Genomic DNA, 24,279 nt, shown 5'->3' on the forward strand with positions numbered 1-24,279 from the left:
AACTTGTGTTCATTCTAGAATGAAAAGAGGCATAATTTATGCTTAGCATGAAAGTTATAGCATGAAAACTATTACAAGCACAAAATGATTATGAGGTCGGTCCTAACATTTTGTTTACCTTTAATGTATGTAAAGAAATTCTTACTGTTAATTTTTACATTTTCAGCAAAAATTTTCTCATACATCCTTTTAGATGTCCTAATTTCCTGTTTCACCAACTTTCTTGATCTTCTATAATCTTCTAAATCTCCTGTCATACCAGTCAATTTAAATTTCTTAAATTTATGATGCTTTTTTAAATTTTATCTCTTAAACTCTTTGTGAGCCAACCTGGTTTTTTTACTTGCAGTTACCCTTTTTTTTTCTATAAGCAATATGTTTACCTTGAATATTTAAAAATTTATCTTTAAAAATATTCCACATCTGATCAGTGTCTCCAAATAACTCAGCTGCCAAATTCACAACAGATAATTCTTGTCACATCCACTCCAAATTTGCTTTTCTGAAATTTATAATTAAAATATCATTATTCCTTATCTCCATATGCAGCAAACCATTGAACCTAATAGAGCAATGATCACTTGCACCCAGATGTTCCCCAATTTCAACCCTCTCAATCATTTTTGTAATTGAAGTTAACAATAAGTGTAAAATGACATTGTTTCTAGTTGGTTCCTTGACTAACTGATTAAGAAAACCATCCTGAACAGTTTCCAAAAACCTTTTCCCCCTCATGGTTTGACTGTAGCATTTTCCAGTTTATATCCCTGAAATTAAAATCACCCACAATTATGATTTCACTAATAGCTGAAATCTTAATCTCATTGTAAAGTTTCTCACTAATTTCATCAGTATCAATTGGTTGTCTGTAACAAATTCCCACTAAAAGCCTTTTCCCTTTATACCCACTAATAGAAACCCAACTGGATTCAATCTCTTTTCTATTATCGTTGATATCCTCAACTTCAGCAGGATGTAACTCACATTTTACATATAAAGCCCCCCCCCCCCGTGTTTAATACTCTATCCCAATTAAATACCCTGTAACCCTGTATTTCAAAGAAATTTCTGTCATCAAAATCATCTATGTTTAACCATGTTTCAGTTGTTCCCATTATATCAAAATCCTCCATTCCTACCAGTGCTCTAAGGTCATCTGTTTTATTTTTTATACTTCTAGCATTACAGTAGTAACAATTAAGCCTATCCTTATAACTGCTTCTATACTCATCCCCACATTTACTTCTGGGCAGTATCCTTAACAAAATTAAGTTATGCCCATTTTCTTTAAGTGCCTTTATCATCCCCTTATACTTATTAATTAGCTCCTCTGACCTACCTTTCCCTACATCATTAGTCCCTACATGCACTACAAAAACTGCATCTCTGCTTGTCCCCTTTGTTATATCTCTTGCACTGTCAGTTATATCTTCCAATTGTGCCCCTGGGTAGCATAGTCTGATTCTTTTCTCCCTATTTACCCTACAGACTATTCTATCCACATGCCTTATCAAGGAATCACCTATAACTATTACCTCCTTATCATCCACATCCTTCTCTGATCCTTTTATTTTCCTTCCATCCAATAGTTCCCCATCTGCAGAAGCCAACGGCTGAAATTTGTTGCTTGACAGAATAGGCTCATTATAACTAAATTCACTACTTTTAGCCCTAACAGTACTCTTTCTAACTTCCTTAAAGTTGTTGTTTTTGGGATTTTGCAGCTTCATCTTTAAGAATCAATCATAAAACATATCTATGGAGGCCCCAAATAATGAGGGGCCTTAGGCTGCTGCTCTACCGTAAAATCGGCTCTGGTTACAGTTTCAGATTCATTTAGTGGGCTTTTATAACTATGTAGGTAGATTACTTTGATCAGAAGTTAATGTTAATTTCCCAATATTTGTGGAAAGTAGTTGTATTTTGATATCTGAAGAAAATAAGGTAATATTTTTGCTCAAAGTAACAACCAGACATGTTCATTATATTAAACATTATGGTCAATAGGCATGTAAAGAGCTTTCAACTGAGCAGTTATGTCTATCAGACTGGGAAATATGATTTAAAAACTTTAAAAGCAGTTGTTTTAAAAATACCTTTGCATGAAAAAGAATCAGTTTATTTCTCTTTTGGACAGCTGAGTCACAGTAAAGCTTTTAGAATAAGTTATAATTTTATATCTTTTAAAAACTAATATATATATATTTGAAGTAACAGTGTTACATAATTTGTATTTTGATATACTTTCAATATTTTTATAAATGAAAAGATCCAAAATGTTACAAGTGTCATTTTAAAAATAAAATCTTTTCTAGTATTTATAATAAATTTTTTAGAAAAAAAAATAATTTTTATTCTGGTATAATTCTAGGTTATCATTATTATGGGCCTCCTAGCTCTAACAGATTGTACTAAAAATTGCAGATAAATAGTCATGTTGCAAAAAAAGGAAAAAAATTCAATACATATTTTAACAAAAACTAAAGCAGGATAAATTTCTGTATAATTAAGCCTAAAAGGTAACTAAAAGAAGCAAATACGATGTATTTAAAGGTAAAATAAGTTGTAAGAAAACCATAACTGTGTCAGTGGGTGATTCAGTTTTTCATTAAACAAAGGATATATGAGATTAATTAATGCATATGTTATTTTGTGTAAACTTGAACTAAACTAGTGTAACTACATGTAAAAACTATCAAATTTTAATTTAATTTATAGTTTTTAATGAATTTTGAGTCATTCCTGTAATGAACAGACAATTTAAGTTTCTTTTTCTTCTTACTGTTTAAACCAATCACTAATTTTTCTTTTGTTACTCCCAAATAATACTTTTATATTCAAAACTTTATCTGGATTGATAAGATTTCTCTGTATCTTCATAACTTCTTTTTCATTCTAAATCTTCTAGATGTAACTTGGGCTTAAAATTTCTCTGTTGTTGTAGACATATTTGAGTAGTATAATTAATCAAAAGCATTGTTTCATCTTTAAATTTATAAAGTTGTGACAAGTAGTTTTAATATAATTTGTTTACTAACATGATTGTAAGAGTTTCTTTCGATGTACTTTAATGCCATTTAATAACTAATTGTTTTTCTTATGGGTCTAATTGCTTAATTGTAGGTTGTCGTTGGAGAAGTGAAAGAGAAGTTATGGATCCTTGGGAAGAAACTTACTGAGTTACTCATTACACTTCTGAATCATCCTACTGAAAATAATTTGAGATGTGTTTGTAAAGTGTTAAAGGTATGTTGCTGTATGTGAAATGTGTTGGCCAAGTATCGGAGTGTTGCTGTATGTGAAATGTGTTGGCCAAGTATCGGAGTGTTGCTGTATGTGAAATGTGTTGGCCAAGTATCGGAGTGTTGCTGTATGTGAAATGTGTTGGCCAATTATCGGAGTGTTGCTGTATGTGAAATGTGTTGGCCAAGTATCGGAGTGTTGCTGTATGTGAAATGTGTTGGCCAAGTATCGGAGTGTTGCTGTATGTGAAATGTGTTGGCCAAGTATTGGAGTGTTGCTGTATGTGAAATGTGTTGGCCAAGTATTGTAGTGTTGCTGTATGTGAAATGCGTTGGCCAATTATCGGAGTGTTGCTGTATGTGAAATGTGTTGGCCAAGTATCGGAGTGTTGCTGTATGTGAAATGTGTTGGCCAAGTATCGGAGCGTTGCTATATCAGAAGTGTGTGTCAGTCAAGTTTGAAAATTTGGTAACTTGTTATATGTATTATGTGCATGTTTACCAGCTTTTAAACGTTTTTCGTCACTCATGTTAGATGTGATCATTTTATAGAAGTGAGGTATTGCTTATTTAATATGAAACATTTTCTCTTTTATTTCTCCCATCTACTTCTTAGATACAAAAAAATGTAAATCTCTCCTTTAAATATTTCTCTATTTGGCATCATTAGCTTAAATATTTTAAATAGTGTTGAAATTATTGTACATTAGATTTGATTAGATAATAAAGTTGTTAAACTCTTAGTATTTACAACTGTATTTTTCATGCCTAACCTGTGAGCTAGAGTTGGGTGATTAACTTCATTATTGAAAATTATGACTTATTTGATTAGTGTCACAAAAACATAATCAAATAATCAAAATTAGTGTTTGTGATTATTAATGTTTTTGATTATTCCAAAAAATTTGTAATCAAAGTATTGCTATTATGATTTTTTATTATTATTTTATGTTAATTCAAAGTTGTGCAACTTGATTAGTATAATGATTCTTGAAAATAATCAAAATGTTTCCAGTTATTACTGTTTTTGATTATTCCAACTGTCAAAGTCTCATTTGAGGATAAATAATTAGTTGAATATCATTTATCAGGCTCATTAATTGCTTAGCAAATTCCATTAATCTCCCATCTCTTTTGTGAACCAGATAAATGCCTGAATGTATTGGAATTTGATACTCTATTTACATAAGGTAAAAGTAACCAAATTTTTGCTTCACTTTCAGTAGAGACTATTTTTTTTAAATTGTTCTTGAATAGAATTATGTAATACTGGAAACAACTGATTATTCAAGTGAAGCATTTCAACTAGTTACAGCTATAGTACACCAGGGATTAATTATCATTATTGCTTGTGTCAGTTTACAGGTGCAACTCTTGAAGATTACGAACGACAAATGACTGAAGGAAATGTAGCTGCAGAGATGGATAAAATATTTATGATTATCAAAGACATTGCAGACAACTCTGATATTAGAAGGTGACTATAATAAATGCTAAAGACACTTCTACTGTGTGTTATGTAGTTGCTTTTCTGATTATAGTTTAGTAATTAAAGTATTCTTGAACTAGGTGTGTCCCAGAAAATGTACATTGCAACTCAGTATGACTACTTTTCCATAAACTTAATCAGAAAAGTACATGTTTTTGTAGGTAATTAGTAACATATGTAGCATTTTAACATGGTTTGGAAATAGAAAAATTGTTTTTTTCTTCATCCTACTGTTTCAAACCACACTGTTGCACATGACATACAAAGTAATTTGAACATAAGGACAAATTTCTTTTCTTTTTTTCTATATTTAGATTATTGAATCAACATCCAATTAATTTGATTAATTAATTGTATAGGACAAATGTTGCATCCTTTTTATTTTAATGTGAATAACATTCACAGTATATGGAAGCCAAATAAGTTTAGCCACAGAAGTATGTGTCTTATATTGATCAAGTAAAACGAGTACTATGAATTTTAAGTGACACACAATATACACAGGTGGATATCAAAGTGCACATGTCATGACCTTTTACAGTATACCATTCATCCTGGTATTATGTCTGAGTTATCAACTGTTTATTTTAGCCTTCATTGCTGACTCAGCAACAGTTCTGGTGGAGGAGAATACCGGATACAGTATACCAGGATACTGAAAAAAACTGTAGATGTGAATTTTGGAGGTTATAGAGGTTATGCAAATGCAATATGAAAATTGTAGAATGAACAGAAGTGACTTTTTTTTTCTTTGCATGAACATCACCTTTCACTCTGACTTGTCAGAGTGTGAATCAAACTAACATTGTCAATTCGCAGACATATTCTGAAAACAAATACTTTTGTGACACATAATTTTTGTGTACAACAGACTTTTACATTTTACTCAAAGCTTCCCATATTTTTTTGTAGATGCATGTCCCAAATTTGTAATTATAGTCAGCATTTCTTCTCCAATGGGGGTGCAGTCCACTGGACCAACCCCACACACACATTTGATTAAGAAAAGTAAATGTTACATTGACCAATTATTAACATGGCATGTGTTATATATATAGATTACTGCAATGTAACTTACCAATTATACCAGAAGTACAGATAACTTTTTTTTTTCTCTAGAAATACCTCCATGTATAAATAATCAGTGTTAGTGATAACACACTATACCCTACTGTCTTGTAAAACTTAAGAATCTGTATTATTCATTAGAATTGACTTAGAGTATTTTATATTTTGTTTTGCTGAAAAAATGCTGCTATAATGTACAAAATACATATTTTGGTAAAAGTTTGAAAGAGTGGATTGTTTTATTAACCCTCTCCAGACAGGTCAAAGGCCATATCATCAAGTTTGTTGACTCACATTCAAAATTTTATTGAACTGCTATTTCATGAACTTATGTCAATAAGTTTGGTATCAAACTGTAGATTGTAATTCAAATTTTAGTTGTATACATTATTTAATTTCTTAATTAAAAAAACCATAGTTAAACATTGATTTTTGTGTGTCACATGGTACTTGAATGCAGCAATGATTCAAATTAGATGTTTATAAAGTCAAAATACTACGTTTACAGTTTCATATGAATTAGGAACTCAAATTACCAATATTAACAAGCCAGAATATAAAACAAGAACATCATATCTTTTCTATTTGCTGAGATATCACTCATGTACTGAATCAAACACAGTGGCCCCGCTCACCTCTTTCCATTTTTGGAAACGGTCCCTTATATACACTTACTTCAATATATGACATAAGAATAACCAATCAAAAGCTCGGAATGTCCCCCAAGTGGCTTTCTCAGCCATTTTAATGTGTCAGGACATAACCTCGTTCTTTCGAACCAAGATTTCAAGGAGGTAGGTTGTGTCTTTAGTCTGCTTGAAATTTCATATTTTTTTAGACCCAATTAAAGCTTAGTTACTAAGATTGATAAATTATAGTGGAATTCTTTGGTATCCATATAGTAATTTATTATTTTGTTTCATTTCCTCCATGTGCAAAATTTTAAAAGGCTTAGCAACCTACATCAAGCAGCAACCGAGTACAAAGGTGGAAACTAGAAGAGATAATTGTTTGCTTTACTTCTTTATTTACTGTTCTATGTTTTAAAAAAAATAAGTTTAGGAACTTATTTCTAAATAGTAATAATATATATACATATATAATGTATAATAATGGAAGTCTGACTGCATTTTACAAAATACTAGTCTACTAAAACACAGCCAAGACAGGTCACTTTGTAAAGACTAAAGGTCAGTTTTATATTATTGGAAATGATAACATTAGAGCATGGGTGCTGTGTCATTGTAACTTCTGTATTGTTCGCCAGGCACAGCTAAAAGGTCAATATAATAAAAATAATAAATGTATAATGTTATCAGATTTAAGCTATTTACTCTAAACATTTATGTTTTCGTGTTATAATTTGTTGTCATTCTAGAATGAAAGAAGCATGATTTATATTTGTTCCTTCATTTTTTATGGTGGTTACAAGATCGGTCAATTGTACTGAACACATACAGAGATTTGTTAGTGAAAATAACAAATAAAATATAAAGTTGTATTTCTTAAGAAATGTTTGATAACTATCCAGACATTATAAAGAGTTCGCATGTGAAATGTTAAAATTTTGTGATACATAAAAGTATTTTTAATCTTAAAATGAAAATTACTTTGCGTGTCGGATAGGCAAAAATGGCCATAAAAACCACAAAATGCAAAACTGAAAATTTGTAGATACTCCCCGAATGAACCTAATAAACCTCCATACAAGTATTGGAGAAGATCCATTAACACCCTGCGAAGTAGTTACATGGACATACAACATACGACACTATTATATTTATATAGACTAGCTGGAGTACCTGTCCCATGGACAGAAATTATGTAGATTCGTGATTAATGAAAGGTTGTCTTAGAGCATGAAATTTGCTTCTCTTACATGTAATTGTAAAAAACTGCAAAACACAAAATGTAAAACCACAATTTTGCATGTATCTTCGCATGGACCCAACAAACCTTCATTCCAAATTTGGTGAAGATCCATCAACAGGGGGTGAAGTAGTGGTAAAAACCACAAAATGTAAAGTACAAAACTGAAAATTTGGATGTATCTCCCCATGGACCCAATGAACCTCCATACCAAATTTGCTGAAGGTCCAACCACACCCTGCAGAGTAATTACATAGACATACAATAGACAGTACTATTATATTTATATAGAAGCTTGATTGATTTGAATCTTTTACTACAAAAACAGAGTATAGAATATATTTTTGTGTAGACACTGTGTATATAGTAGGTGTCATCATAGATAATAAGGAATTCTGTTAAAATAAGTTGTTAGTAGTATTTAAAAGAACTTTATTTGAAGTAATGTCATAACATATAATTGTGAAATTACCCTGCAGGTGAGTCACATGTAAATTTACAGGCTTATATCTAATAAATTTGGGGTTCAGTTCCATGTGGTAGACAGATTGCATATAGTCCATTGTGTATCTTTGTGCTAAGAAAAAACAACAATAATCATGAAATCCTGTAAACACAAGGTGTTTACAACATTTTTAGTATTACAACTTACTGATCAAAAACATTTATACAATAGATATATATAATAGTTAACAAGATAGTAGGATTAAGCACTGGCAAAATTATTGTATGATTTTAATTCTAATGCCTTAGTTCCATTTTTTAGTTAGAATTAAATGTGTGGAAGTCTCCTTGAGTTTTGAACTTTGTTACAAGAAGGCCTTTATAATGAATTTATATCTAGAAACCATGTGCAACATCGATTGCTGTGCATATGATAATATGATAATTTAGTTTTCAAAAGATTTAGTTTTGATATCACTTACATTTATAAAAAAAAGGTTTTACCTGGTTCTGTGATATGGATTGATTGCTTCAAATTTCTTTAGAGGTTTGTTACTTTCAAAATGTTAGTTTTTGTTTTAGAAACTGTAGGCTTTATGGTTAATGTTATGTTTGTGTGAATCCCAATAAGCCAAAAAAGTACTTAAGAATGTAAAAGTATTTAAAAAGTTAGTTATTACTATTGAAAGCATTTGGTTTTCTTAAAAAGTGGTGTTTGTCCATGTTGAAGATATTGAAGATTAAGCACTATTTCTGACTTTTTTTTTCATTTGAAAATTTACTGTCATTGTATCTGAAAGTTTAGGTATTTATTAATACAGTTTTTGTTTGTCTTTCATCTCCCACCCAGCATGATGGTCCTAGAGCTAGGCAAATTGGTTGATTAATCAGTATACTTGATTAGCTATGAGTGGGGATCACATTGGTTAGTGTCTCACAAACTATTCAATTAATCAAATTGCAATTAGTTGATTAATGTCACAAAAACAACTCGTTGAAATTAGTGTTTTTGATTATTCCAACAAATGATGAGTCAAAATAATAATTAAAGTGATTGTCATGAAAATAATGAAGTAATCAAAATTAGTTTCCAATTATTTACTGATATTGATTATTCAAGCTATCCAAGTAATAGAAATATTGTCATTATGTTAAGCACAAAGCTACATAATGAGAAGTTGTAGGGAAGATGATTTGAGGGTTTTTGTTTTGATTCCATTGCCACTAAGTTTGCTTATCCTGTCTTTGTTATTGTGAAGCTACTAAGACTATTTGCCAATGATACTAATCTTTAATTGCAGACTAGAGGGAAGGCAACTGACTGGTAGCCAGAAATTTGGCACTGGGTTCTACTTAAGTGTTAAATAAAGTATAAATTTACTCTTTTTGTTTACCTTATGTTTCTAACTTATAATTGTGTAACTGCATCGTTTAATGTTGTATAAGCAGGCACAGATCTAGGAGAGGGGTCCAAAGGAGTGTGCCCCCACCCATTTTTTCTTTTTTTCAGAAATGAATAACAAGTTTTTAATATTAGAGAAGCAGGTGCAGATCTAGAGAGAGGGTTTGGACCTCTCACTTCCCCCTTTTTTTTCCAGATTTAATAACTATATTCTTTAATGTTGGAGAAGCAGGTGTGGATTTAGGGGAGGAGGTCAGGAGGGACAAAGCCATCACCCCACTATTTCCACTTATTCTTTTTCAAAAATAATAACTGTATTCATTATATAATGTTATGTAAGTAGACATATATCTTGGGAGGGGCCTGAACCTCTTCCATTTCTTTCACAAGTTAATAAAAAATTTCTATATAATATCAAAGAAATATTAGATGCCAGTGTTTTTATTTGTTTGGTCTATTAAACTTGACATTTTTTTTAAAACATCAGTATTGTTTGTGAAATATGGATTAATTTTTGCATGAGTTTTGAAAAATAAATATTTTCAACAATGAAAGACTTATTCAGCTAACTTACACATGATGTAGGTTTTATAACTGAAACTAGTCATTTTTTAAAAATATTTTACTGATGATGTATTTAGGGTAATAAAATTCATTAACTGCATATAAACATTTGTTGTTTGAAAAGTCAAAAGAAATATGTTTGTTTTCATAAAAAATAATTCAGTATTTTTTGGTACATTAGCCTTGTGTAAATTTGTAGGGAGAAACCAGATTGTCACAGGCTTTTTACTGCTTATAATGTGATACATTCTCATATACAACAGTTTAGGATGAACAAAGCACAACTTACATGTAAGATATTGTACCTGAAGACAGTATTCCTTTTAGATTTTCATATATTTTTATCACAGATTTTAAAGGCGATTTTATATATTAATTCTAACTACTTAAACAATTTTAACTGTAAAATATTTTAGAATTATTATTCTGTGATTTTTTTGATCATCATGAAAAAAGTTCATATTTTTATTTCTGCAAATTAGCAATTCATTTGCCAATTTTTTTTTGTGCAAAATGAAAAAATGGCAACCTTTAGAAGAGGTCTATGAAATCTAGAGCAATTCAAAAGTTAATTTTAAAAGGAAAAGCAATGTAAAATATAATAGGAAAATTAACATCATGTTAGAATAGTGCAGTTGTTGAAAAAGTTAAGACAGTAGGTTGGGCCTATTTTTACTTTCTTTCTTCTTGTAGGAGGTGTTGTGTATTAATCTATTAACAAATAACTCTTAATTGCAAAACTGTAAGGAGCCCTGGTATTAGGCTAAAGGCCTTACTGGCACTAGATATGGCAGATGTAGTGTGGTTAACATAACATACTTTCTTGTACTTTTGCTCAGTGGTTCTTATTTTCAACAGTCTGCACCATCTGACAAATAGTAAGTGTTATTATTCTACATTTGTACAGACTTTATGGAAATCTCGCACTTACTCAGTTGATATTTATTTAAAGTTATTTTGTTCAATTGCTTTGTGGGTGTTTACTGAAAATGGTATTATTACCAAACCCATTCTTTTGTATGCTTGATATTATACTGTATTTTCAGAATACTCTTGTATTATTGTATTATATTTTTCTGTTTGTTATTCATAATGTTTTTATATCTTTATGTAGTGCAGTGATTTAAGCATGAAACACGCTTTTACATGAACTATAATTACAGGAAATAATAAATTTTACTTGTGTAAAATTAAATAAAAAGTGGTATTACATAATGTGGTAATAACATATTCTTACAAGCTAAGTATATTTATAATGATATCTAAGATAAAAACATATTTTTATACTTTTCTAAGACAGTTCTCATAATCTACTATGCATTGAAAGTAGTCCCCCTCTGGTGGCTCAAAGTCTGAGGGCTTATAATGCTAAAAATTGGGTTTTCATACCCATAGTGAGTACAGCACAGATAGCCCATTATATAGGTGTGTCAGTCCTTTTTGTTTGACATGTGTTTTTTGTGAATGTGCATATTCACATCTGCAAATCTAATTATGCATACTGTTTGTTGTACCTGTGAATGGCCATAGTTATGTCACATTAAAATGTTAAATACTCCTGAAAAAAGCAAAAATGTGTTATCAATGAAATGGCATAGTAAAAGATTTTTTAATTCACTGTGGTTGTTCATGAAGGAGCAAAAAAGATGACAGCCAAAAGCAATAGAATTGAATTGAGACGTTGCAAGGTTACAGGAAATCTGAAATTATTGGATACAAGACTTTAGAAATGAATGTATGTGATGATTCTGAGGTGTATCCAGTAAAAAGTGAAGAAGAAAATCAAATTTAAAATAAACCTATTGTAGTATTGTTTAGTTTCTTTATTTTATACTTTTTATACAACTGCTGACTCTTTCTATTATAATGCAAATATTCATAACGTTAAACACTAAATCTTTTCTTGTTATTTCTCTTTTATAATGCATCATTCTAAGTACTTGTGCGATCACACACGCATGTAGTTTATTTCACAAAAAAGACCTGCTTTGTGCTTAACAATAAACAAACTTTATTGTTCTTTTTACCATGTTAGTATGATTTTCACATTATTATAATTTTGATGTTATAGACCAGCATTTTCCAAACTTTGTTCCGCTGAACTCTGGTGTTCCATCCGAGATTTATAGATGCTCAGTGAGAAAATCATGATTTTAAATTTTAATAAAATAATTAACACTTTTTGTACGATCATAACTTATTATGAAATATTTTCCTATGTATTATAATTAGATAATATCTATTTCTCATTGAAGAAGAATTATAGAAAATACCATATCTATTCTACATAATATCTTAGTGGAGAGGTTTGTACCTAAAATATATTATAGGCATAAAAATTTAAAAATTCATTAATATGTAATTAGATTATATAAGTAAATGAATAATGTACAAATATAGAGGGCGCTGCATGTGAATCATACCTTCTACACTGATATTTCAGGTGTCTGGTGTTCCATAAGTTTTTTCTCAGTTTGGGAAATGCTGTTACAGACAAATCTATAAAAGAAAAAAAATATCTTGAAATTTTTAATAGTTTTGTTTCTTATTTATAACATTTTCTGATCAATATTATTTTTTTCTGTGATTAGAATAGTTATTTTTGAATGGAAAGTTTTATTGATTCAAGATGAAAGAGCTGTCTTTAGGTGAAGTGATTTGGATCATTCACTTCGAATTCCACTGTTTATTATCATTTTTTTCCCCTAGGTGCAAAGGGAAAAGTGCAAGGTGTTCTGAATGTCAAACGTTTATGGTGTTGTGTTGTTTTTGTTATATATATAAATTAGATAACCTTCTTAGAGATTTTACTTTTCTATATAGTTTGTATTCAATTACATTATTTTGTTTGTTTTTTCTGTCCCACAACTGTCTATATCAGATTTGAATTAGAGTGTGTAAAATATACTTGGAAGGTGTACTTTTAGGAATGTTTGATTTCAAATTAATGTATGGTATATAATTCTAAGGATGTTGAGATATTTGCTTTAAGCAGGATAGAAGATGTAGTATTGTGATGTCAGCATATCTAGCATGGGGATTTGTGCTTTCTTTAAAACCACCTTGAAAAGGGAAATATTTGTTTTTATATGTTAATTTAAGCATAGGGCCAATTGTGATGTGGTGGTTATTATGTTGCTCAACTCACTTCATAATTTTAGCCAATCCCACTGTTCAGTTAAGAGTAGCTGTGTAGGCAGTGGTTGCTGCTGACTGGTTGATTGTCCTTCTGGTCAGTACTTCTGACTTCAGATTTGCCTGAACCTTTGGATTCTGACTTGAATGTTTTGCAGGTATTGAATAAAGCACTGTTCTGGGTTAAATACCAATGCAAATGGAAACGTTTTTTATTTTTTGGTGGTGATGGTTAAGAGCTACCAGCATATAGCATGGAGAAACATTGTGGGTAAAGTGCACAGCTCATAATATGTTCAGAAACTTTTTTACTGCACTCAATTAGATTTTTTAATTATAATACTAATAATTTTACTATTAAATCCATTACATTAGTATTCATTTAATTTATTTTTACCAAAATGAACATTAGTTTTGTGCTTCATCGTTTATACTATCCTGTTACTCAATTATAGCTAAGCAGCAATACATGTGATAGCCATTTGTCTTGGATGTTAAGCCAGTCTGAATTACAATGTCAGAGAAATATAATGAACTTTCATTGGCTACAAGACACTGTATGAATGGGAGAAATGGTATACATTTTTGATATACTAGTGTTGTGCTTTTCAAGGAACAGGAAATCTAATAATACATGAAACAAATTAGTTTATATGTGTTATAAGTAAAGTTATATTCCATTCTTTCTTTAATGTTAAGATTCAATATCATTATTGGTTAAAATGTTTAACATATACATATAACATTTTATCATTTTACTTATTATTTATTTTATTTTATTATGAGGATTATTTTGCATTGTTAGCTTAGTATTGATATTGTTTGGAGTACAGCCAAAACTTCCAACAGTAGAGAGGGTACCCACCTGATGAGTCATTACATTCTATTCTTTGTAGGCTTTGTTTTATAAAGTTACACACTCTTGGTTAAACTGATATACTAAAATAGCTACGTTATTTACTTGGTTAATGTTTACTTCTGAACTATATAGATAGCTTACTTTTATCAGAAGTTGTTGGTAATTTGTGCTAGCGATGTCACTGTATAGTATATATGCAACATCATTGTCTAGCTGTATAAAATAGCATTAATATTGGTATATTGATATTATTAGTGTAGAGATGATTTACTTGCATGATTTATATAAATCTTGTGAAAAGGCTTATTATATATTCATTGTACGTTTCTAACATTTAACAGGAAGAAAGATGCAACACATGTGAGCTTTAGAACCAAACTTGTATTTCAAAAATTTGGTAGTAAAAAAAAAGAGCTTGACTTAGCTCTTTGTTTCAGTAAAAGGTAAAACAAGATCATCAATCTTAAATGGATGCATTTTTTTTAAGAATTTGGACAAATAATGAAATGCATGAATTAGGCTATTTTAGTTATGGTATAGTAGCAGATGTGTTTAATAAATTACTTTTACTGAAAAGATCATCACTTGCATAATCAGTCACTAGTCCTTCAGGAAATAAAAATATTTAATTGTTAAAAAATGAATTTAAGCATAAATTTAATACTTGTTGAATGATGGAAGCATTGTATTGTGTAATAAATGATAGCTTCAAAGATGGAGAATATACATATGTATGGTGTCTCAAACTTCTGCCAAACCTGCAATGTTTTTAAGGCGTCTGTATATTGTACTCAGATTTACCTTACTTATTCTTATTAATCTGTATGGCTATATTGAACATCCCAGAAACTGACCCTTGTATGTGCTTTCATAACTTTTTTTCAAAATTTTGGGATGAAAAAGTTTGATAAAGTGACTAATAGTGACTTATTCCTTCTACCAAAAATACAAAGCACTAGGTAATTGTCAACAAATTGTAAAGCCAATTTATTCTGTATTAACTGAGTGTTCTCGCTCATAAGCTTAATAATACATACCTGTGCAGGACAGAAACATTGTACTGAACTTTCATAATCATTGATTTTTATTTTAAATTCTACAAGTACTTATGAGTGAAAATATCCCATGTGACATTAAAAGTTGTCCTAAAAGGGGAAGCACACATCGATATAATTACAGACCAAAAGTGTTCCCAATTTTAAGTAATAAATCCTTTGTGATTCCCTTATTTTAAATACAAATCTCTACCTTTATTTAAATGTGTAACTAACCTGCTGACTGAGCATCAGCTAGAGGACTTCACCTCCATCTTGACTTCACTTATAAGCAAACTTTCTGATAGCATTGAATAAGAAACCCCTACACTAGTCATCAACCTATCAATATTGTCCATGTGCATAGCCTCTCCTATCATGTCAGCTGCAGTTATTACAGTTTCTTATGAAAGTACATAAGTTTAAGATATAATTTTGTGTTATTTGTTACATAAACTTGCTGTTGTTATTCTTACTGGTTGTATGTGTGAAACATTGTTATTGTAAAGAAAGCAATTAAAAGTTATACATGAAGTGTTACAAAACTACCACTGTGGATCTTTTATTCTTGATGATGGTTATTTTTCAGTAACACTAAGAACCTACTGATGTCCATTGTGGAGTTGAGAGCCTCAGACTGGGCTAGAACAGAGTCTTCACCTGTAGAGCAAAATGATCCTTTAATAACAGATAATTATCTGGTATGGGCCCTTTCATAACTTCTTCTCAAAATTAGGCCATGAATAATTTTTGTGAAATGACTAACGTAACTTTTTCTTAACCCTAAATTTACTGGAGGTAAAGAGTAAAAGTGAACATATGAAATTAATGTTAAAAAGAATAGAGAAAGGGAAAAGGTTAGCTCTGTTAATTCATGGCTAACTTCTAATGCTTTCAAATTTTTAACTATTATTTGTCCTGTACCGTATCATATGATACAACATAAACATTGTACTGTCATTCATACTTAATGTATTTTCTATGCTTATTAGTGTGTTTTTTTTAAGTGAGGCCCCCAGTGGCATAGTGGTATGTCTGTGAACTTACAATGCTAGAAACTAGGTTTCAATACCTGTGGTAAGAAAAGCACAGATAGCCCATTGTGTAGCTTTGTGCTTAACTACAAACAAATCTTTCAAGTGAATGGATATCCACGTAGTGGTGGATTTTAAGTACTGTGACTAATATTTTGGACAAGTAAATTTGAAAATGACAGCTGCTTATTCTTGGAATTTCCATCATTCAAAGAAAACAGTATTTTTTATTTTAAATCAGATTTTGAAACAACTAATTTCTGTCTGTGGATATACTTTTCCAAATAGGATAGCTATCTTTTTTTTAACTTACACACAATGATGTATGGAATGGTAGTAGAAAGGTTTCAACATTTATAGTACATTAGAACTAACTTATTCATAAGTTTGAAGCAGTATTTACTGTATAAATTGTAATAAATTTGTTGAGTTAAAAAAAATTCCTAATCTTTGTTTTTGCTTCCAATAAATTATAACTAGTTGAATTTGTAAATGCCTGATTAATATACACTTTCACCAATTTATTTTCAAGAAAAAGAATTACCTACCTCTTGAAATTTTTAACAAAGCTGCTACTTATCAAATTTCTAACAACTCTGTTTTTATTATTTTCTTTGTGCTGAGAAAAAGTTAACCAATGTTGTAGATAGAGTATATCCAGTTATACATATAAGATTGGTTCTAAAACCTTTTTATACTGGATAAAATGTTTGGTTTTAGATATATATTTTCTTAAAATAAGCAGTCAGATATCCTACACAAGTTTACTTGCTCTTGCTGTGTAAAGGAATGGATTACATTGATCATTAGGTGGTCAGCCAAATGGTTTAAACAAACACCAGACAACAAGACCATGAAAATTATCAGATGAATATCAATGTATTGATAAAACAGGATATTACTGCTGAAATGGATGATTTAGGAGGAAATTAGCAGTTGTATCAAGAATCTGTAGCTAACCTGGAATTATCAGAAGTCAGCATTTTTTACTCTTCTTAAAGTGGAACAATTGAGTGAATTTGTGTATTTTCTGTACAAAACAGATATCCTAACTGAGTTTTTATGTGGCTTAAAACAATATGAAATAATTTTTTTCATCTTAAATTTGCAAGTTTGCAGATGATATTAAGATTTTTGGGGTGGCTAGCTGTATCAAAGATGCTGCAAACTTGCACTGAGATTTAGATCATTTGATGCATTGGGTCAGTATGTAGCAGATGATGTTTAAATATCCAAAATGTAAGGTGATGCATGTAGGTTTTCACAATTCAAATTAGTATTAGAATTTAAATGGGAAAACATTAAGTACTGTGGTTGAAGAAAAAGATCTTGGTGTTGTGATTGAAAATTCTCTTAAGTCATCTAAACAATGTATCATAGCTAGCAGTAGGGCTAATAGGAGTTTGGGTAGTATGTATAAAAATATCAAATACAAGACAAGGGATATTATTGTTTCACTGTATAGATCACTTGTAAGGCCTCATTTAGAGTACTGTGTACAGTTTTGGGCTCCCTTTCTCAGGAAGGACATTGAATTGTTGGAGAAGGTTCAGAGAAGAGCCACTAGGATAATACCTGGGATGGTGGGATTGTTCTGAGGAGAGACTAAAATATCTAAACTGGTATTCTCTGGAGAAGAGAAGGGTCACAGGGAATTTGATTGAGGTGTTTAAGATTATTGAGGGTATTGATAATATAGATCCATCAAACTTTTTTGAGTTTAGCAGTGAAAACAATAGGACAAGGAGTCATAAATTCAAATTTTAGCAGCGTAGGAGTCATCTGCAGTTTAGACAACATTACTTTTCAAACAGGGTGGTTAGCTTTTGGAATGAGCTGCCTTCAAGGGTGGTGGAGGCAGAAAAGATAACTGAGTTCAAGAAAAGATTGGATGAATGTGTGAGTAGTGAGGGGTAGTTATAGTTGGAAGCTGGAAGGGCTAATAAGCTCCTTTTAAAATTTTATGAATTTATTATAGTGCTGTGATTTTATAATAATTAAAATATTTTTGATTGAAATAGTACTTCACAGAAAGCTAATCTTTATTACGCTGTAGTAACATGTTAAGCGATACTGGATAATTTTTATTTATTTTAAACTTCTAGTGTGTACATTACATTGTAGATTTTGGAGGATCATGTTCAGTTATTTTTATTTGTCTTTTCTAGTATAGCACAGTATTTTATGGACCAGATGAACAGCCAATTTCCTTAGAAGAAGTTGTCTTGTTACAAAATTCATGCAACCTCGATGGCTTTTCAAGTATAATGAATGGATTTTATGTGTACGTTTGATATTTTATATAGTAAGGACATCTAAAGTAAGAAATTTACAGTAATGAAATAGAATGTGAGTTTTTCACCTCATAAACATTCAAGCATTACATGCTTCTTGTAAAGTAAAATTTATTTATGGTAACTGGGGTTCTGTAAACAATGATATTACCTTGAAATAGTAATGTTAAAGATATGAAGTTATGAAAGTGTAAGGTTATAATAATACTTATATATTATATACATCTGGATTACAATTTGAATTATAATAATATAAAGGTTCTTCTTGAAGCTTGTAAGAAATGCAAACTTTCATGATTACCATATATAATTTTAGGTAATTTGTTATTGAATAATTTTATATTTATACAGATAAAAAAAAAATTTCTCTATTTTTTTTTGGGTTTTCCATTCAGCAAGTATACTTTTGATTCAAGCTTTTTTGATTTTGGTTCACACTCGTATCTTGTTAACGTTTCAACATGGCAACATTGATACATGGCAAAAACAAAAAGCATCTCAAATTTAAAAGCACACTACAAGACCCTTAAAGTAAAAATTACCAATGTAGGAAGAACAGAAATTTAAAAAAGGTTTAAAAATTTTGTTATAGGTATAATAGCATCAGAACTGTAAGTTAATAGTTATACTGACAAAGAAAAGTAGTACAAAAACACTGCATATGGAAAATAATCCTAAAGAGTAAAAACCCAACAATTCCATTTAAACTAAAGAAAGTAATTTTAGGTAGTTTATGGAACTAATAAATGATTAGCCTCACCTCTTTTGGAAGTTTATTAATAAAATCCCTATTATCTTTTATATTGCTGTATTCTAACTGGATGAAAGGTTTTATTGGAGATTAAGTAAACTTCTTCCACTCATTGACTATAAGACTTCTCAAAATCTTGGGGAGGGGGGGGGGGGCACTCAACCTTTAATGTTCACAAGCTTGTATTTCAAGAACATATTTTTACTCATTACATTAGGTCATACATAGAAATGACCAATTTTGCGATCAGATTTTGCAATTATTTTGTAGCAAATACGTTAACATATTTTTGTATAAGCACCATTAAGCTTTTCTTAACTCTTTAAACTAATTGAATTGTAAAGATATTTTTCATAAAAGTTACTATATCTTAAATTTTCCAAAACAGTATTATACTAAAGGAATTTTTCCATAAGAAAAGATACACTTTTATTACTTTTTTGAAAAACAATTTTTGAATTTCTCAAAGAATTCAAGGCTTTCTGTTCATCTAGTCAAATATTAGCTTTATAATCAGTTTTCAATCTGTTTATATAAAAATCATTTCTACCTTTTGGGGATTCAAAAGGAGAGAGAGAGCCTTAACAAGAAGAAAATGAAAAGAATTGTCCCGTATAAAAATGATTTTAACCTACGTTTTTTTAAGGTCATGAATATTATTACATAAGTCAAATTCATTTACTTTATTGGAAAATGTAAATGTTAAACCTTTTTTTTAAGTAATTTTGTTTTCATTTCATTGAGAAACATTAATTTGTCATTGCTATCTCTATATAAGACCTTTAAGAGTGATGGAGATTTGTAATTAAACCTTTTATTCTGGTGACCAAAAAATGCTTTTGTATCTCTAAAGTTTTCTTATCCCATTGTTGTGTGATATTTCTGTCTTCTGTTTGTTCTTTGAACCAGCTTTTTTTAATTTGAAACTATTTTCATTACAGCTTTTCTATGACATCAAGGAATTATAATTGAAAAGTTCCCACATTCTTGAATTGATGTATACATATTTATTTATTTTATGCCTACTCAGATTTGAATGGTTCAATTTTACTTCAGAATGTTTTCTTATTACCAGCCTTTCAACAGAATGAGTTTCATTTGAAAAAAATTCTGATTTTTTTTTGTGGAATAATAAAATAAACTTGAAGTAAACTGTTTTCCAAAACTTTACCTCATAAAACATGAAATATTAATTTATTGTTTGTGTGTGTATATTTGTGAGTGTGTCTACATTTACATACAAAATTATAAATAAGTCTTAATCTCACAGCTTGTCACTTTCTACTTCTGTATACATTTTCATATTTATAGCATGTCATCTGCCTCTTTTATCTTACCATCTATATGTTGGGTCATATTTATAGAACAAAGTTATTTATGTTTTACCTCAACATGTATATCTTGTTTCATATTTATAGAACAAAGTCATCTCCTACTTATATCTTACTTACCACGTATACCTTGTTTCACCTTCAAAGAACAGGCTTGGCATGGCCAGGTGGTTAGGGCACTCGACTTGCAATCTGAGGGTCGTGGGTTCGAATCCCCGTCATACCGAAACATGCTCACCCGGTGTCCGAACTAGGACGTAAGTCCTACTCTCCGGATACTCACCTCCAACAGAATTTGGAGTGTGAGAAACACCATACGAAACTACTACCTTCACAGAACAGGGTGCCCTATTTTTCAAACAGAAAACTATGCTGCTAGGTTATGAAATGACCTAGTGTAGTTTGTTTGATAATAATTTGTTTACAGCAGCATTGATGGATTAGAATATCTAAGTTTGTTTGAGTTCATATTGTAACAGCATCTTCTGTTTTATAAAATTAAAGTATTTTTGAATAGAACTACGAACTACATTATCATTTACTGATATGTACATGAATAAGATGCTTATACAAAAATATATCATAACTATGTAACTCATAAATTTGTGCCTTAAAACAAAGGTTTCTTCTCAAACCCCATTAATTAATTATTTTTATTATGCCTTTGTTCATTAGGGGTGAAGATCCGGAAGCTGAAAATATGGATGATGAAATGGAAGCAGCATTTGAAGAGTTTTTGCTAGAAACGGGACAGTAACTTGATGATGTGTCAAAAGAAATTTTTATATCAATTATTATTAGGCTAACAATATGTTTTGTGGCTGATTTATGAAGTTAATTGTAAGATAAATTAAAAATGGTAAAATTATAAATTAATGATAATTTTTTTTGATCAGTTTCAGTAGTATTTCATAAAGCAAATGGACGTTTTTTGTTTGATTAATATACCAAACAAACATTGTAATTCAATATAATGATATATCTTCATAGATATTAAAGAAGTATGCTTTGTTCTAAGAAACTGCATTTTGTCACATGTATTTTAAAGGTCCACCCTATCACATATCTATCCTGTAATACTTTAAAATATCTTTTTTTGTAAACAAACTTATGGTATAAATATATCTTGGCCCATTTAGAATATTTTTGTAACACTTATTGAACTGAAAATTTATATTTGTATCGTCAGCAGTAACCTGAATTTTTTATTCATAATTTCAAACTCCACTTAGTTTACATACAAGATAAAAACAACAACAGGTAAAATACTTTTTTTAGTAGTTTTTTTTTCAAAAATTGTTTTAGCAAAATTTAGTTTTTTTGTAGACTTGTTATTACATTAAATTATCCAATCGTAAAGTTTTAGTGTAATTTTTTTCTCCATTTTTGATAAATCATCTTCATTGATATTGTGGGGTGGTATCTCCTAAGCTGTATTTGTATTAAATATCTAATAATACCTGAATCCATTCTTTTACTCTGATCTTTGGTTTCCAGCTTTGATTGGCTGTAAAAGTAATACCAAAGAAAGATCAAACACTAACTTTGTAATATATATTTCAACCAGACATGCATAATTATTTATTGGTTGTTTATGTTGAAAGCTTAATACATACATGCATATATATAGACAGAGAGAGAGGGGGGGAAGGAGAGAAAATATATTGACAATAAACTATGGCACCAGTTCTGATGGTTCTGACTAAGGATATATTTTGTTTCAGTTACTTGATACATGTCTGTTTCTTAGCAATTGAAGTACAGAAACAGTTAACACTCACACAATTTTTTTCTTGCCATTTTGTAAAATCTTCCCAGAAATGTTTTGGTTGATTAAGTTTTAATAGAGATATCTTTGTAGTTAATAATAAATTCTGTTTACCTTATGAATTGTTTTTTGTAGAACAGCACCACATGTTTCTTACCAAAGTAGAAAAACATGAACATTAATTCTGGTGTTTTGTAAATAGCACGATTAAAGATATATTATATTATTCTTCACTTTTAAATCATTAAGCAAAACCATTTAAGTTTGGATGCTTATTAATACCAAAACTGTACTAAACTTCATTATAATTGCATGATAAAAGTTTTTTTTACCCTAATCAGTGATAAAAATGTTTCCTACAAAATGGTGCAAGCTAAGCTGAAAGAGGGTTTGATTGGCACTGTGGTAAAGCTCTGGTGAGTGGGACTTGAATCTGTTCAACACCATAAAATAATCCCCACACTTAAGCTGTGGATGCATTGTAAGAGTGAACTCAATTCCTTGGCATTATTGGTAGAGTGCACCCGATTAATTGCCATCTCTTTTGTCAGTAATACAAAATTAGGGACAGTAGCAGATAGTTTTACCATAAATACAGATATAGAACTGAAAGCATGACTAAATTTTATTTGTAGGATTATTTGTCATTAAGCTTAAGCCGTAAATGCAATGGCTAGGATATGAAAACAGTGTTAATTTAGTTCCATAAAAGTGAAGGAGTTCAGTCCCCTGCAGGCCTATCTTTTAAAGTTTTCTTGAAAAAACAAAATATAAATCAAAGTGAATAAAAAAAACAACAACTTGAAATATGTAGCATTTCGTTTTAAAATGTACTCATTCTTAACACTTATGATCGTGATATTGCTATATGAAGACTACAATTTCTTGGATTTTAAAACATTGTAGGTTTCTAAAAAAATGCACCTTTTTGACGATAAATTATGTAAAGCATAATGTAAAGATTAATTTCATTTGAATTTTATGAGGATAATTACATCAAAGATTCATACAACTGATTGTAGTTTTTTTGTTTGGTTTTTCTAATTGGATGCATATTTTGACTGTGTAATTGAGATTACTTATAGTGGGGTATTAAAAATATAAATGGTGTCTGTTTTAACAGTGTGTTGCTTAATATGAATAAAGCTGAGAAAAGAAATATTGCCAGATGGTTTACAGAAAGTACAAAATTTAAACATTCTAGACACCAGATCTTTGGCCATTTGTACCATGGAGGCCTGTGTAATATATATCAAGAATTAAAAGAAGAAGAAAAAATATATATACAAATTTTCAAAAAAAGTAAATATTTTGTGAGTGAGAATAAATGTTTGTGATAAAATTAATAACAGGTTTTGTATAATAAAGTTTTTGGAACATTATTGGCTGTTAATGTCTTTTTTTTTTTTAATAACCTTTTCCTATTACCCAAGCGCAATCCATTCATTGGGATAGGTAATATATTTGTGATAAATTGATCTTGGAATATGCTGCTGGTTATTTTGTATCTTGAACTAATTGTGGATAGACTTCCTTATGGATGATCCATGTAAAAGTTAAACTGTTTGAATAGTTAAATGTCCCTATTCCTGTAGACATAGCCAGATAACGATTAATTATCTCTCGGATGATCTTTAACAAAATAATGGACAGTTAATGATAATTAAATTATATTTGTGGGCCACATAAGAACAAAAGAATAATTTATACACAATTATCAAACATTTTATCCTTAGTGCTTTTCAACTGAGAGAGAAAGAAAATTAAAACATGAATTTCATTGATGATGTGATGTGGCTGCCAGAGATTACCCTGCTAACATGTGTCATGATAGGTTATTTTAAGTATTAAAGTAATTTTTGGTAGCTTGGCTACCATAGATTACCCTGAAAACATGAATCATAATGGATTATGTTGGGTATTAAAGTGATTTTTGGTAATGTGGCTAACATAGGTTATCCCGACAACACTTGTTAATGTGGTTAAAATAGCTTA

At 30.0% G+C, this 24,279-nt stretch overlaps 1 protein-coding gene across 2 annotated transcripts in view; it reads left to right on the forward strand.

The window, feature by feature from the left end:
* LOC106464366 (polyadenylate-binding protein-interacting protein 1-like) overlaps positions 1–21,685 on the forward strand; it is a 50,149-nt gene extending 28,464 nt beyond the window's left edge. The window contains exons 6-10 of one of the 2 annotated variants that reach the window (XM_013924504.2): positions 3,124–3,246; positions 4,601–4,719; positions 15,696–15,807; positions 18,309–18,424; positions 21,192–21,684. In XM_013924504.2, coding sequence (XP_013779958.1) covers positions 3,124–3,246; positions 4,601–4,719; positions 15,696–15,807; positions 18,309–18,424; positions 21,192–21,273 — 552 coding nt within the window. In that variant the 3' untranslated portion in view covers positions 21,274–21,684. Of the gene's footprint in view, positions 1–3,123; positions 3,247–4,600; positions 4,720–15,695; positions 15,808–18,308; positions 18,425–21,191 lie in introns of both variants that reach the window. The other variant, XM_022392056.1, reaches the window with a different exon arrangement.
* The last annotated feature ends 2,594 nt before the right edge of the window (positions 21,686–24,279 follow it).

Source organism: Limulus polyphemus, unplaced genomic scaffold (assembly GCF_000517525.1).
Source record: "Limulus polyphemus unplaced genomic scaffold, Limulus_polyphemus-2.1.2 Scaffold1630, whole genome shotgun sequence".
Lineage (NCBI taxonomy): Eukaryota > Metazoa > Arthropoda > Merostomata > Xiphosura > Limulidae > Limulus > Limulus polyphemus.